General features: G+C 43.9%; 1 protein-coding gene across 2 annotated transcripts in view; it reads right to left on the bottom strand.

Annotated features, from left to right (window-relative positions):
* adam12b (ADAM metallopeptidase domain 12b) overlaps positions 1–14,451 on the bottom strand; it is a 63,422-nt gene that overhangs the window by 12,629 nt on the left and 36,342 nt on the right. For both annotated transcript variants that reach the window (XM_061837287.1, XM_061837286.1), the window contains exons 8-16: positions 14,133–14,204; positions 13,870–14,039; positions 13,346–13,430; positions 11,742–11,890; positions 5,009–5,186; positions 2,301–2,390; positions 906–1,101; positions 715–823; positions 41–239 (exon numbers count right to left, since the gene is read on the bottom strand). In XM_061837287.1, coding sequence (XP_061693271.1) covers positions 41–239; positions 715–823; positions 906–1,101; positions 2,301–2,390; positions 5,009–5,186; positions 11,742–11,890; positions 13,346–13,430; positions 13,870–14,039; positions 14,133–14,204 — 1,248 coding nt within the window. The remainder of the gene's footprint in view (positions 1–40; positions 240–714; positions 824–905; positions 1,102–2,300; positions 2,391–5,008; positions 5,187–11,741; positions 11,891–13,345; positions 13,431–13,869; positions 14,040–14,132; positions 14,205–14,451) is intronic.

Here is a 14,451-nt window from a genome sequence, read left to right as displayed (position 1 = left end):
CAATTATTGAATAAAAAAAATACTTCAAATACTAGCTCACCCTCCCGTCTCCACATTTGGTGCCGGCCAGAACAAGACCCGGATCTGGCATGTCGTCTCCCAGGTAAACATGCGTCCCCCGGCATAGGATGCGACCCCCCTCCTGGAGCGGGATGTTGGTTTCGATGGAAACGGCGTTGGTGCCGATCACCGGCCGGTTGGCGCCGCCCTGGCACTGGATTTTACCGCACTTTGCATCCCTCCACACAGCAAACGCATAAGAGAAAAACAAAACTAGTACTTAGACGTGGATGGAGGGAAACACATCCTGTCCATCACAAACTGTTGAGATGCAGTGCTTTATGGTGTAGATTTTTTTTTTTTTTTTTTTTTTTTACAACGGGGGTCCAATTACCCTTGAATATTTTGCATTCATGGTCTGGTCCGATCCCCATGGCCTACGATCAATGGGGGTCCACTGTACTTCGTTCCCCTGGAGCTTTGTTTATTCACTATTTGGATTTTTCCATGTGCTTTTTTCCCCCGCTTATTGTTGTTTTTGGAAAATTACTGCGTTGCCTCCCTGCTCTTCTGCTGTGCTGGGGTCCTCCACTTTTGCCAGCAACATCAAGACAAAAGCCCGTCTGTTTTCAAAATCAATGCGGCCCTTGAGCACAAAGATAGTGCGCCCCCAGCCCTGATCTAACCCCACCTGTGCGGCTGCAGTGCCCCCACCTTGCATCGCATTTGGCAAAGGAACCTTTGGAATCCTTCCCACAGTTCCCGTAAGGATCCCCAGCGGAGTTGACTCGCTCAAAGCAGATCCCCGGGGCTGGTTTGGCTCCTGCACACAAGACGGCACGGTTTCAGACATAACTGACATAAAGAGCAGCGTTCAAAGTCCGAAGTAGAAAAACAAATGCGACCTGGACCCCACAGGGTGATGCACTGCTGCTCGTGCGTCTGACAGATGCCGTTGTAGCAGTAGCCCTCCACGACGTGGCAGGCGTGGCCGTCGTGGAGATAAACGTTGGCCGGGCAGTGAGGGTTGGCGCCGGTGCAGAACTCGGGCAGGTCGCAGGAGTTGCCAGATGCGCGACACATGGTGCCTGCTGGTTTGAGCTAGAAGAAAAAAAAAAAACAAAAACAGCGTTTTGGACCTGAGATTTGGGACGGCTTCGGCTCGTCCTTCGGTCAAAGTTGAAATTGACCTTTGCACTGTTTCCCATATGTGCCACACTATGATTAAAAAAAAAGATTCGGAAATGAATTAGACGAGTGCTTCCCCCACCTGAAAACAACCAAAGAAGACATTTTACATTAGAAAAATGTAAACTGTTGTGTGGCGGCACGGTGACCTCAGCTGGTAAAGGGTTGGCCTCATAGTTCTGAGGTCCCAGGTTCGACCCCGGCCCCGCCTGTGTGGAGTTTGCATGTTCTCCCTGTGCCTGCGTGGGTTTTCTCCGGGCACTCCGCTTTCCTTCCACATCTCAAAAACATGCGACATTAATTGGACACTCTAAATTGCCCCTAGGTGTGATTGTGAGTGTGGCTGTTTGTCTCGATGTGCCCTGCATTTGGCTGGCAACCAGTTCAGGTTGTACCCCGCCTCCTCCCCATTGACAGCTGGGACAGGTTCCAGCACTCCTGCGACCCTTGTGAGGATAAGCGGCTAAGAAAATGGATAGATGGATATTCTCTTATGTATACTGCAGATAGATGATTAGGACAGAGTCCTGCCACAAATAGCAAACATCCCACCGCCCAAAAGATGTCAAACAATGGCAGCAAAGCACTACTTTGGTACAAATGAAGCCCACTTGTTCATTCCAACACAGTTCCTTGGCACTAAGATGCCAGGAGATGGTGTCAAACCAACATTTTTATTGCTTTGCAATCACCACAAAAATAGCAAATACAGAGTAGGCCAAAAAAAAAAAAAAAATCTGTGAATATGTAAATCTGTGAACTACAATACAATACAATATCCTCAATTATGACGGAGTCAAACTATTCTTTTGTATGAATGGCAACGTTGGCACATGATAAGTGGACCTTTTGCCATGTAGTGGACACAAATGTAGTTGTTCTGCCTATCACTGCAGTGGAGGAATTTAAAAATGAAACATTTCATACATAAAAATGTACAATGAATAAAATGTCCTGATTGCTGATTTATTACAGTTATGCACTTACATTTGATGTCTAGAAATTTACTTTCTGAAGATAAACCCTCAAATTATAAATAAATAAATAAAAATCATCACGTGTGCACCCGCTTTGTCGATGCTGTGCTCGTGAGTTTGAAGCCTGAACGTTACCTGGCAGTCTTCGCAGCACTGCCCGTGGGCGCAGACGGCGTCGCCTTTCAGCGTGCACGTGGTGGCATTGCAGCACGGATTCAAACATTCCTGAGGGGAGGAAGCAGAAAGAAGGCCAGCTGAAGGAAGGCTGCATCGCAGAGACAATGCCACCGCTCCTACTCCAAATATATGTTGAGCTCTGATCCACTTCGAAAGCAAGCACTCGGCATTAAAAGACAAGCCTGGATCAAAAATTAAGGAAGATAATCCAGAGAGTGACAAAAGAAAAAAAAAAAAATTGTGCTTTTTTTCCCCCAACACCCTATCTGAGAACGTTGGACGTGATGCCCGCGCTGGAGGGCCGTCTCTCGTTTTCTCGCGATCTGACCTTTAGAACTACACGGGCTCTCATATGTTTTGGATTTAGGACTTGTGGAGCCCTCGAGGGGGTGAGGAGGATCTAAATTAGGGGGAGCGCGCCTCTCTCGCTGGAGATCTTGTGATGTGACATATACTGACTTGGGTCCACGGTGGATGGGACTTTTCGCGGCAAAGATTCTCCACGGTGACAAGACTAGCGCCCCCCCCCACCTCCAAGGAGAACCTGAAAGGGAAGTAGCGCAAAAAAAAAAAAAAAACTACCTCAGGGTGATTTTTATCTTTTATTAGATGCCAAAACACATCAGCTTTATTTCTCCGAGTCACGCATTGCACCATCACGCGAAAGGATTAACTCGATTTTAGCGGTCTCGCTGTGGATGTTTGGTGGGTCTCGGAGGCAACGGAAAGCCGTCTGACAGCTGAAAGGAGCTAGACTGTTTTTCTCTCAGCCCTGACAGAAGCCTTTTTTGTTTAGAGAGGACACGAAAGGCGGCTTTCATCTCCTCGTAAGCGTTCGCCTCCACATCAAACGAGCAGCGACGTCACGCACAAATGAAGCTTGACCTTACGGTCGGCCATTTTTCCCCTTGGAAAAAAAGCGCTGCCTTGATTGATGAGTGCAGTTCATTCCGTGACCTGGCTAGAAACTCAATTTACTCGTGGAGTGGAACCTCGGTTTAGGAATGATCCGGTTTACGAACAATTTTAAAAAATGACCCGGGTTACAGTGTTTTGGGTGCACCAACGGGCTTGGCATGGCCTTGGAAAGCTCATAATCTTCTGCATGAGTCCTGTGATAACTTGTAAAATCTAAATATATTAAAAAATTGATATAAAAATCATGTTACACCTTTGACCTATGCTTATACCTAAAAGTAAAAAAATAAAAAAACTGTGCTGCTCTTGGAGTTTGATGCTAAACCCAACAAAATGTATGAAATACCCTCATAAGATACCACATTAGCTACAAAGTATCTGCACAAATGAATTACATCAGAAATTCTGCCTCAATGAAGATTATAATGCTAATTTTTCACGGCACTGTCAAAAACCTTGATTATTGTGAACGGCACTCTATCTCTTTGGAGGTCTTTCTAATAAGGAGCAGCAGCCGTCTGTGCGGATCAAAGTTACAACTGCTTGGCCTTGAGGGAGGAAGATTCGCGCATTACGTGGGATTGGGGGAATCCATTTAAAAAAAAAAAAAAAAAAAAAACAATCATGATCAATTATCAACTGAAGCCTTTGTCGTCTGTAGCTGAGCCGGCATCTTAAGAGACGAGCAGCTGCAGTCATGCGTTCACAAGGTGGTCCGTGGTGTGTGTGATGGATCCGTGTAGCAGCGCGTGCTTGTGAAGTGCAGACAAAAGCAAAGTTTATTTCAGGCCGCACTGATCAAACCGTCTCGGAGCGACTTGATGAATGTTTCTGTGACTGGGAAATGACACTCGCGCGATTGGCTGAGCACCAGGCGGTGGCGCCTGCGGAAGGTGCGATGGGAGCAAACGGACTGGAAAAAAAGACAACTAGAGTGGCTAGCTGTGATTTTAGATGTTTTGTTTTTAATATATACGGTACATTAACATGAAGTCACTGTGACAGTGTGAAAGTGAGGGGAAACTTTGAAAAGTTTACATTAAACAATAAAAGTTTGAAATGATATATGAAATCTATGCTAATTTCCATTGGCCAATGCATGGCATTTCGCATTATTAACAGCATGACACTAACGACCTTTCATTAGATGAAATTTTATGGCTTCTCTTTATACTTGTAGAGAATTATAACATTTTAATTCTTTTATTATTATAGAGAAGTAAACCTGAGTTTATAGATCCATAGCAGATCAGTAGTTTCAAGTTTCATAATTAATGTAACACCTATGCCAATTTCTTTTAACCCGTCTATGGCGTTTCGCTTTCTATAAAACCGTGGCACTAACAGACTCGTTTGATAAAATTATGTACTTGTATGCAGTTGTAAAATGGTCAACCTGTCTGTATACTTGTACGAAAGTTACAAATCTATTTTATTACTTTCATTAGTTTTATTATACAGTGTTAAAGCTGTTTTTTTCCATTTGTAAGACAGTATAGTAGTTTTACTTTTCTTTGTTTCGTAATTACCACAACGTTAGCCAGTTTATGGCATTTCGCATTAAGCTATCAAACAATTTCATTAGACGCAATGACCATTTTGCCCCTCAGATATCTCGTTTCTGTATTCACTTTTTGAACTGAGAGTGACAAATTACCAGTTTGAAGATTTGAACTCGGGGTGGACTTCCATACTTTTGGGATTCGCTCGCTCAACTATATCGAAATTGGCGCAGTGTCGGTCCTTACCTCGAGCTCTCCGCAGTCACACTCCTCCCCTTCCTCCACGTAGCCGTTGCCGCACTTCTGGCCCCCGTAGAGCACTTTGACCTCTGGCATGTTGTACAAACACATGCCCACGCCTTTCTCCAGACTGGCTGCGAGGTCCTTCTTGCTGCACGTGCTGAACACGGTGGGGAACGGATATCTAGTGTGGGGAGGGAACAAGGGGGAGTTGAGGCAAGGTTGCTGACCGCTTAGCAATGAGGAAGACTGATGATGCAGAATTCAATATGCTATTAGTGTTTGCGCGAGCTGCAGTTCAATAGAGCTCATTTCCAATCTTCATGAATCCAAAACAGCCCATAAAATTTCACAGTGACCGATCGTTTTGTGCATTACGTAGTGGGCTTCATCATTATTTTAGCAATGGAGTTTCTACATTTTAGAATTAACTCCAATAAATTCAAAGTAGGCGGCACGGTGGGCTCAGTTATTAAAGCGTTGGCCTCACAGTTCTGAGGTCCCGGGCTCCGTCCCGGACCCGCCTGTGTGGAGTTTGCATGTTCTCCCCCCCGTGCCTGCGTGGGTTTTCTTCGGTTTCCTCCCACATCCCCAAAACATGCAACATTAATTGGACCCTTAAAACGGCTAAGAAAATGGATGGATGGAAATTCAAGGTACACCGTTTGAAAATCTGCTTATTTTTTGGGGGGAGGGGGGGGGTGGAAGAGACACTTCACCGCTTGTATTAACTGAAAAACTTGCTTATTTCCTTCACAATACATACTGTGTTTTATTTGGACTTTTTTTGTGTGTATTTTAAATAGATGGGATATTTAGTATATCCAATTAGTTTAAATACATTGAAAGGAAATGGGAGAAGTAAAATGACTATCTATATATTGAAAAAATAAAAAAAAAGAGGATGTGATCTCTTTATAAGACTGACTTTAACCTTTTGGCTTTGGGTCTTACATTGCCCCTGTGATAATCAAGGGCTTGACCGTATTGCATTTTGGTGACCAGTTCAGGGTGCACCCCGCCTCTCGCCCTGAGTAAAGTAAGTTTCTTTCGGTTTGTCCCTTTCGGGGTCGCCACAGCGTGTCATCTCAGATGAACGCACATATGTTTGGCACAATTTTTACGCCGGATGCCCTTCCTGACGCAACCCTTCTCAGGGAGTGGAGGCCCCAGTGGGATACGAACCCACAACCCCTGGTTTATCAAACCAGTGCTCTAACCACTGAGCTACAGGGCCTCTACGCCTCTCGCCCTGAGTGAGCTGTTATAAACGACTGTAGTGAGGATAAGCGGCGGGGAAAACGGAAGGCTAGACATGATACGTGAAAAGAATATAGCAAACCCAACTACTTCACAACATTTGTTTACATTTAACAAATTTGGGAACCAACTGATGGCCAGAAATGGAGAGCAACACACAAGTATGCAGAGATGTATCATTTATAGGCTGCAGTATTAATTTTGCTATTAAAATTATTAGCATTTTTCCACTAACAGTTTTGCACCATTTTAAAGGGGATGAATAGCATCCTATTTTTGGCACTTACAAAGAAGTCCAGCCAGGATTTTAAAATCCCCCTTGCCTGGATTTCTCTTTCCTCTTCATTTCAAAACAACTCCAGAGTAAAGGATCACTGGGATTCAGTCATTTCTTTCTAGCTTGCGGTTCTGCATTAGTCTCACTTGAGACAGACCCACTTGCCGGTCATCAGCAGAATCTACAGCACCGATCCACCCACCGCTGCTCAAGAAATAGACCCTTCCAAAAAAAAACCTATTCCAAGACGGCCTCGGTTTGGAGTGGATCCACATTGCACGTGTTTATTATCACAGCTGAGGCCACCAACTAGCCAAGCAGAAAACGTCGACTTCCATGGATAATATTGGCTTGAAGCCCCGCAGGGTCTCCAGGTGTATAGCTTGTCGGCGCGGAACTAATTTGGCTGTGCGCAACAATTAGACGCCTTTTAATTAGCCAGCCCCTTCTCTTCAGTCAAAGTGAAAATCAAACACGGCTGAAGATAATATCTCACGCCTTAGGAAGGGTTGGCGGGGGTAACGCTTCGGTGCTCCAATCCTGCTCTATTGATCAAGATGTGAGGATTGCTTTGAAATGCTCATCAAGTGAGAAGAAGAATGTTAATTAACTACAGTACCACTCTTGGCTTTTGTTGCTATCTCTGCTCGACTGGATGGATTTAGTCTGGGAAACATACGGCAAGAACAACTGCTCTTTAAAATCATTAAAAGTCTCCTTTCCGCGCACGACATTGTGTTATGAGTGATACATTATTTAGTAATCCAATCATTACATTGGCATCAAAATGACAAAGAACCCCTTAAATCATGCTGGTCTATTTTCTTCGACAAGCATTCAGAGAAAAGACAAAAAGATAGGAAAGAAAGAAAGAAAAAAAAAAAAAAAATCAAACAAATGATTCTAGTAAGCAGCACAATGGGAAACTAGTTAGCACATCTGCGTCACACTTCTGAGGACTCGGTTCGATTCCGCCCTTGCCTATGTGGGTCGCGTGTATGGTAAATAAACTGAAGACTCTTAAATGCTTGTGGTGGAAAATTGTTGTTTGTTTGTATATGCTCTGTGATTGGCTAGCGACCGGTGTGACACGGTCTGAGCCCTCCCGGTGCTGCAAAGTCTCTTTATGAGTGATGCGCATGGACGTATATTAATGTGCATGCGTATATATTTCGTAAACTTCCAGCCAGTCTGAAACATCCCCACCCTTGTTTCACCATGTGCCAGTCGACAACTTGTAGCCGAGTGTTCATGTTCACTATGGACGTCTCAGAAAGACGAACACAGCGAACGTATATATATGTGTATATCTTTTTTTAATCAACTTTTGTTTTAAGGTTCGGTTAGGGCTAGGTTATAACGTATGTTAGCGCCCTCTATGTAGAAGAAGGGGAACTATGAGACTGGGAGATTTCCGAGTAAGCGTCTGCTACGTATCCTGTTAGTAACACATGCACATTCATCACAAGGAGACTTTTCAGCACGGGGAGCGCTCAGACCGTCACACCGGTTCAGGGTGAACCCCGCCTCTCGCCCAGACTCAGCTGAGAAGGATCCTCGTCATTGCGTTCCATCTTAGACTTTTACTATTTCAACTTTGGAGGAGAGATGAGATCAGAAAATCAACAACCTCACTGAAAGTTCTTAAAACGTCTACATCTCTGCAGTAAATGCACAAACAGACCTGGACGTGAGGTAAATGTTTAAAGAGATCCAAAGTAAAAGTGCGCTGTCACTTCACTGACAGCTTCAGATGGATGAGAGAGAAAGTGTTTTTTTTTTTTTTCCTGGTGACTGTGCTGCGGAGTGACAAATATTTAGTCCTGGCTAACAAGGGGAAACATGACTGACCTTTTAGCAAATGTTATGCTATGACACCATTTGGGGGGGTTCGCTGAGTAAAAGAAAGGACACATTGTGCAAACACCGTGATGTCTTCGGGGAACTGCAGCCGTCATCCTGCCTAATCTCACTTTGACACAATTTGACAGATTTTTGCGCAGTTCCACACAAGTATTGCAGCTCTTGAAGTCTAATAAATGTCTGCTTCAGTCATCGTCTTTCATAAAGCCCTGTCATGAATGCACACATTTGTTTCCTTTCTTTCTAGTTCACACAGATTTTTAGCAACTTCATTTTTTTTTTTTAACATTTCAAAGGCCTCCCACACAAAAACATCAGCGCGTGTGTTACCTCTGTTACAATGAGGTGTACCCCAAATCAACACAGGACACCATGCATGTAACAATGTATGTTGCGGTATCAAGATGGACCTTTACAGGGGTTACAATCCATACATCCATCCATTTTCTTTCGGCAATTATCCTCACGAGGGTCGCGGGGCATGCTGGAGCCTATCCCAGCTGACAACGCGCAGGAGGCCGGGTACAACCTGAACTGGTTGCCAGCCAATCGCAGGGCACATAGAGACAAACAGTCACACTCACAATCACACCTCGGGGCAATTTAGAGTGTCCAATTAATGTTGCATGTTTTTGGGACGTGGGAGGAAACCGGAGTGCTTGGAGAAAACCCACGCAGGCATGGGGAGAACATGCAAACTCCACACAGGCGGGGCCAGGATCGAACCCGGGTCCTCAGAACTGTGAGGCCAACGCTTGACCAGCTGAGCCCACCACGCCGCCCAGGAGATACAAACTACGAAGAAGAAAACATAGAAGAGAATTAAAGGAAGCTATGCTAACTATTATTTAATCTGAGTACTACCAACGCATACATTTGCGGTTGCAAACTTGTTTTTATCGTTGACGATGACGTAAAGTTGTAGTTATAAACAACATATAACAACAAAACCAGTTTATTTTCCTTCTGTCGGGTAAGTGGCTTCCTGATTGGCCATCTTTCCATTTCACCTCACAATGAATAAATATGTAAATCATGTTGACCACACACAAAAGGATTTGCGGTTGTGAATATTGAACAGGTTTTAACATTTACAATTGTTTGGCCCTGACGGTTTTCTGAGCTGATCTATGATTACACGACGACACAAAATAATTGCTCGCATAATTTTATAGACATCTGAAAATCGTGTTTGGTGACTTTGATCACAAGGAAGGGAAAATAGTGCAATTCGACCCAACTGTCGGCATGTCTATGCCTTTTTATTGGCTATCGTTCTGTTTGATCAAGATGGTGTTGAACGCACACAAAACATTTGCAATATTAAGTATTGAATAAATTTAACATTAATGATTGTCAGTTCTCACATTTTCATACTCAACACAAACCACGCCACTGGACAATCACCAAGAATAATTTTTCAGGGATATCCGATAATCAGGTCTTTGAAGACTTTGATGGCAATGGGAATAAGATGCTCAAACTTAGTCAAGTTATCAGCATGTAAGTACACCGCGTTAAAAAAAAGAGATAAATACAAGCCTCGATTCCTCGTTTCACTCCTCCGCTCTGTGTGCCGAAGCGTAAAAGCACCTCTCTGCGGATCTCCGCCCGTCGCCGTCATCCTGATTGCAGCCGGCAGTGCCACCGATAATCACATCATTTAGCAGCAAGACGGTCCTCTCTCCCGAGAGCAAGTTTAAAATTTGGGATGGGGGGTCGGACACCACCCTTGTAGAAAATTGCAGCGGGAGCAGAACCAGACTGCAACATTTACTGTATTACCTCATAGTCATGCATAAACTCTGTCGAAAATAGAATTTAGGGAGTTATGATGTCTTTGAATAATTTATCAGCACTGTGACTCATCCTGCCGTGTTTAGATTATATCGTCATTTCCAACGAATGCCCCGCATGACTTCCCTTGTCCTGATGAAGTACACATAAGCCCTGCTCAAACAGGTACTTTATGTTTATCTGTGGCAATTTTTCTTCATCATGAGGCGGATGAAAATAATCTGGCGCCACCATGTTTTGTGCTAACGGGGCTCAAGAAAAAGAACAACAACAATTTCACATAAACAAAACTGTAACTTCGACGCAGATATTTTTTGGCTTTTGGGATACCTCAAACTATAAGACAAACAAAACAAGACTGAGAAAGGATTTTTGATAACTGTGATTCACACCTTCTACTAACAATATTTTCCATTGATCCATCATTTTCTGAGTTGCTTATCCTCATAAGTGGGTGGGAGTCTTGGAGCCTATCCTAGGAGGTGGGTTTCACCCTGAACTGGTAGCCAGCCAATCACAGGGGTCACAGAAACAACCAATCACACTCACAATCACACTTAAGATCAATTCAGAGTCTCCAATGAATGCCTGTTTTTGGAATGTGGGAGGAGACCGGAGTGCCCGGACAAAACCCACCCAGAAATATTGATAAAAACATATAATTAATAGAGAATAACGATATTTTTACACAATGTGAAATAAACTATGGTGAAATATTAGATCACACTGCATGCTTTTTATTGTTTTTTGTTTTAAGCCCAGACAAATGACAGGATTAAATTAACACAAAGTAAAATTCCAATGTATGGCAATTTTTTGCTCCAATAAAATCCGATAGATCTTTGGATTCTGCGGCTTGTTTTGGCAGTGTGGTGGAATTCTGCCCAGACAAAACTTCCAACCCTGGCATCAGAACGAGTGAGTGAGCGAGCGAGCGATGCGGGGGGGGAAAAAAAAAAAATCAGTTCTTTATATCTGGACTCACCTTATCAGCTTTGCTGTTTACTAACATGAGAGTCCATCGCTCGCGGTCGCATTGTTATCTCGACGACCCAGCCGATGTGGGTGGAATACTGGAGCAGCTGCTTCAGTCACGGGCTACAGTGCGTGTGTTGCATGTGTACACTGTGTGGCTGCCTTGCGATAAGACCAATTACAGTTTGAAACTGCAGCATCATTTACAAGTGAAAATGAGCTTGTCTGACTTCATATATCTTGTCAAATGAGATATATGGGTTTTTTTTTCTAAATTTATCGCGCAATTCATAAAGCAATTTTCTTGTCAAGCCATTTTACAGGCCAAGTGTCTCTCTCGTGCAAGTGATCCAGCCCTCATTTCACCCCATTTTCCGCAGAGTTTTGTTAGTATGATAACCATGAGGCTGGATTTCGCAAGCGGCGCTCTGGCCCATTGCTCACTTTCACTTGCTGGAGCAGAGCCCGGAGTTTGACCGCAATATATGATATATGATATAATAATGATGAAAAATTGTAAGTGAATTAAATACGGGCCTCCTCGATGGACCGAAACGGCCATCTCACCCCGTGGACGGAGTCATGATGCAGCCTCCCCGGTCCACCGTCATCCTGCAGCCGCAGCCGCGCTCCGGCGTGTCGTGATTCATGCCGAAATTGTGGCCCAGCTCGTGAGCCAAAGTCACGGCCGCACCCAACGGGTTCTCTGAGTGATCCTGCGACAGGGACGCACAAACAAAAATGTATGGTAAGAATGGAGAAGAATGAATAACACCAATAATACCATTAATGTGAGATAACCCCTACAGTTTGACTTAAAAAGAAGAATACCCTCTTATAACTGGCTATGTGGCTGTGCTCAGAATTAACCAATCACATTCAAGCCCATATTAAATTGGCGTCAGCACACATCTTCTACCTTAAAGTGCCTTTGATTAACCCCAAATGAAGTTCAGGTCCTCTCGTAAGCTTTTCTTGACATTTTTGTCCTCCCAATCACTTGCACAAACCATGATCTGTCGAAAGCTTCCACAACATCAGCGGGATCGTAATCGACCCCTGAGGAATTACTGGAAAAGTGGATCATGGTGGAGGCATTTATTTTTTGAGTCACAATGGAACAATTTCCACACTGTTCAGAATGCACATAATACGATTCAAATGTATTCCTAATATGACACCACAGTTTTGCTAATTTTTTTTGGGAACCTGTTCTCATGTCAAAGCCTGGTATTGCTTGAGTACAATACTATGGGCAGTTAAAGCATTTTTTGAGAGAGTTGTCAATATCTTAAAATCATTTACACACCAGATATGTCCATATACTTTGCCAATAATGGGCGTAAATTATACAAGACTGCCCCACCCCCACATTTTTAATGTTTAATCACAATTGAACCAACAACCAGAATTAAAGATGGTTTTGGGCCTTCAGGAAGTGCTAACAGGGAGACATATAATGAGTTCAAGTAGAGGCATGCATTCAACTCAATTAAATTCTAGTTCACTTTGAAATAAACCTTGAAAGAGTAAACGTACTAAAGCACTGACATGCAATTTCAATGCAATAAACAAAAATTGACCCAATAACTGCATTTTGGGGAATTCAAGAAGTGTTTTTCCTCTCCTGATCAGCCACTGATGGCTTTGTCGCCTTTTAATCTTCACAGCAGCCATCTGCCATGAGTAAAGTAATGGGTACGGTAAACATCTGGAGAAGGCTCTGCCCGAAGAAGACACATCTATTAACGTGGGGGGGGGGGGGGGGGCAGGTCCATCTGGGTTTGGGCCTGTGCCTAATGGCGTTCAGAAGATAACCACTTTGCGATCTAACATGATGGTCTTGCGAGCGGACAGCCGGGAACGCACTGGCAGCTCATTTTCGTACGAACAATATGTCGCGATCGCAGCAAGCGCTTGCACTGGCAATTTACCATAAAAATGTAAAGAGTTTTTATTGGGGGGAGGAGAAGGGGATTGAAACAGCACCAAATTGAAAGACCGTGCGACTGGCAAGGTCGTTACACCGGCGGGCCTTTTGCAAAATAATATTGCATACATCTTCATGTCAGAATGTTCACGAATGCCCTCGAGGCGAAAAGTCAAAACCTCTTTAGATGAACGCAATCCCACATAGAGAACGAGGGGGCGATTAGGGTGTCGCGGCTCACCATGACGATGCCTCCCGACTGCTCGGCCGTGCACATGCTCATGATGGGCGCCATGCCGATGGTGGTGCCCTGGAAGTAGACCCCGCTGCAGAAGGACACGAGGATTAAATCATCAATTATATCAAAAGGGAGATTCAAGCTTGAAGGATCGTCAGGACCGCTGCAGTGATCCACACGAAGGTTTCAAATGCGAGATTGCAGCAGCTTCTCTGGATGTGCGAACTCGCGTTGAAAGGCTTAGCATACAGTGGTGCCTTGAGAAATCAACAGCGAATCATCTTCTCCCACTGACACGCCATTGGATTTGTTCCAGCCTTCCCCGGAATTTGACAAAAAAATTTCTTCAGTATTCTCCATAATATTGTATGCTACAAAAACTAGCTAAGTTTTACATTGAATCAGTTAACTGTCATTGCGCTGCTCCTTATGCTGTGGTCAGCTCCTCTCTCAGCTCATCGGTACGGAACTAATATTAGTCGCCCCTGCGGTGTGAGTCTTTGACAAAATAACAAATCATCGTCTACCTTATGAGCTGAGCATTGTCGTGAGGTTTCTGGGGAAGGAGTTTGACTTTGCGCCAGTCTAGGAATTCGTGAAGAGTGGTGAAGGGATCCTGCGTGACGGGACATTTGTCGTGGTCGCTCCACACCTCCAGACCCACCAAGGCCACACGTATGTTCAGCGCTCGGTAAAACTGAATGGAAGAAGCATATTTTTTGTACTTTATGTATGTAGTTAATATGGCACCCGCTCATATTTCTCTTCGGTCCGTCTCCGTAGATTTTACCTTGTCCACATAATTCGCGATTTCTGCAAGTCTTTGTTTCACCCTCTCCACATCACTCCCCTGTTTTTGAAACTGGACAAAAAAATAAAGACAGACCCTAAACCCTAAACATTATTGCTAGGGAGAACTGGAAACTCAATGAACAAATGTGATATTTTGAAAAGTTTTGCTCATGAGAAATATTTCTAAGACAAAGACATTAAATTAGTTAAATTCATTAAATTACATAAATATGTTTTAGGTGGCACAGTGGTGCAACTGGTTTGAGCGTTGGCCTCACAGTTCTGAGGACCGGTGTTCAAATCCCAGCCCCGCCTGT

Source organism: Syngnathoides biaculeatus, chromosome 12 (genome assembly GCF_019802595.1).
Source record: "Syngnathoides biaculeatus isolate LvHL_M chromosome 12, ASM1980259v1, whole genome shotgun sequence".
NCBI classification, from domain to species: domain Eukaryota; kingdom Metazoa; phylum Chordata; class Actinopteri; order Syngnathiformes; family Syngnathidae; genus Syngnathoides; species Syngnathoides biaculeatus.
The sequence above is the reverse complement of the archived record's forward strand: the minus strand, read 5'-3'. Positions and strand labels throughout refer to the sequence as shown.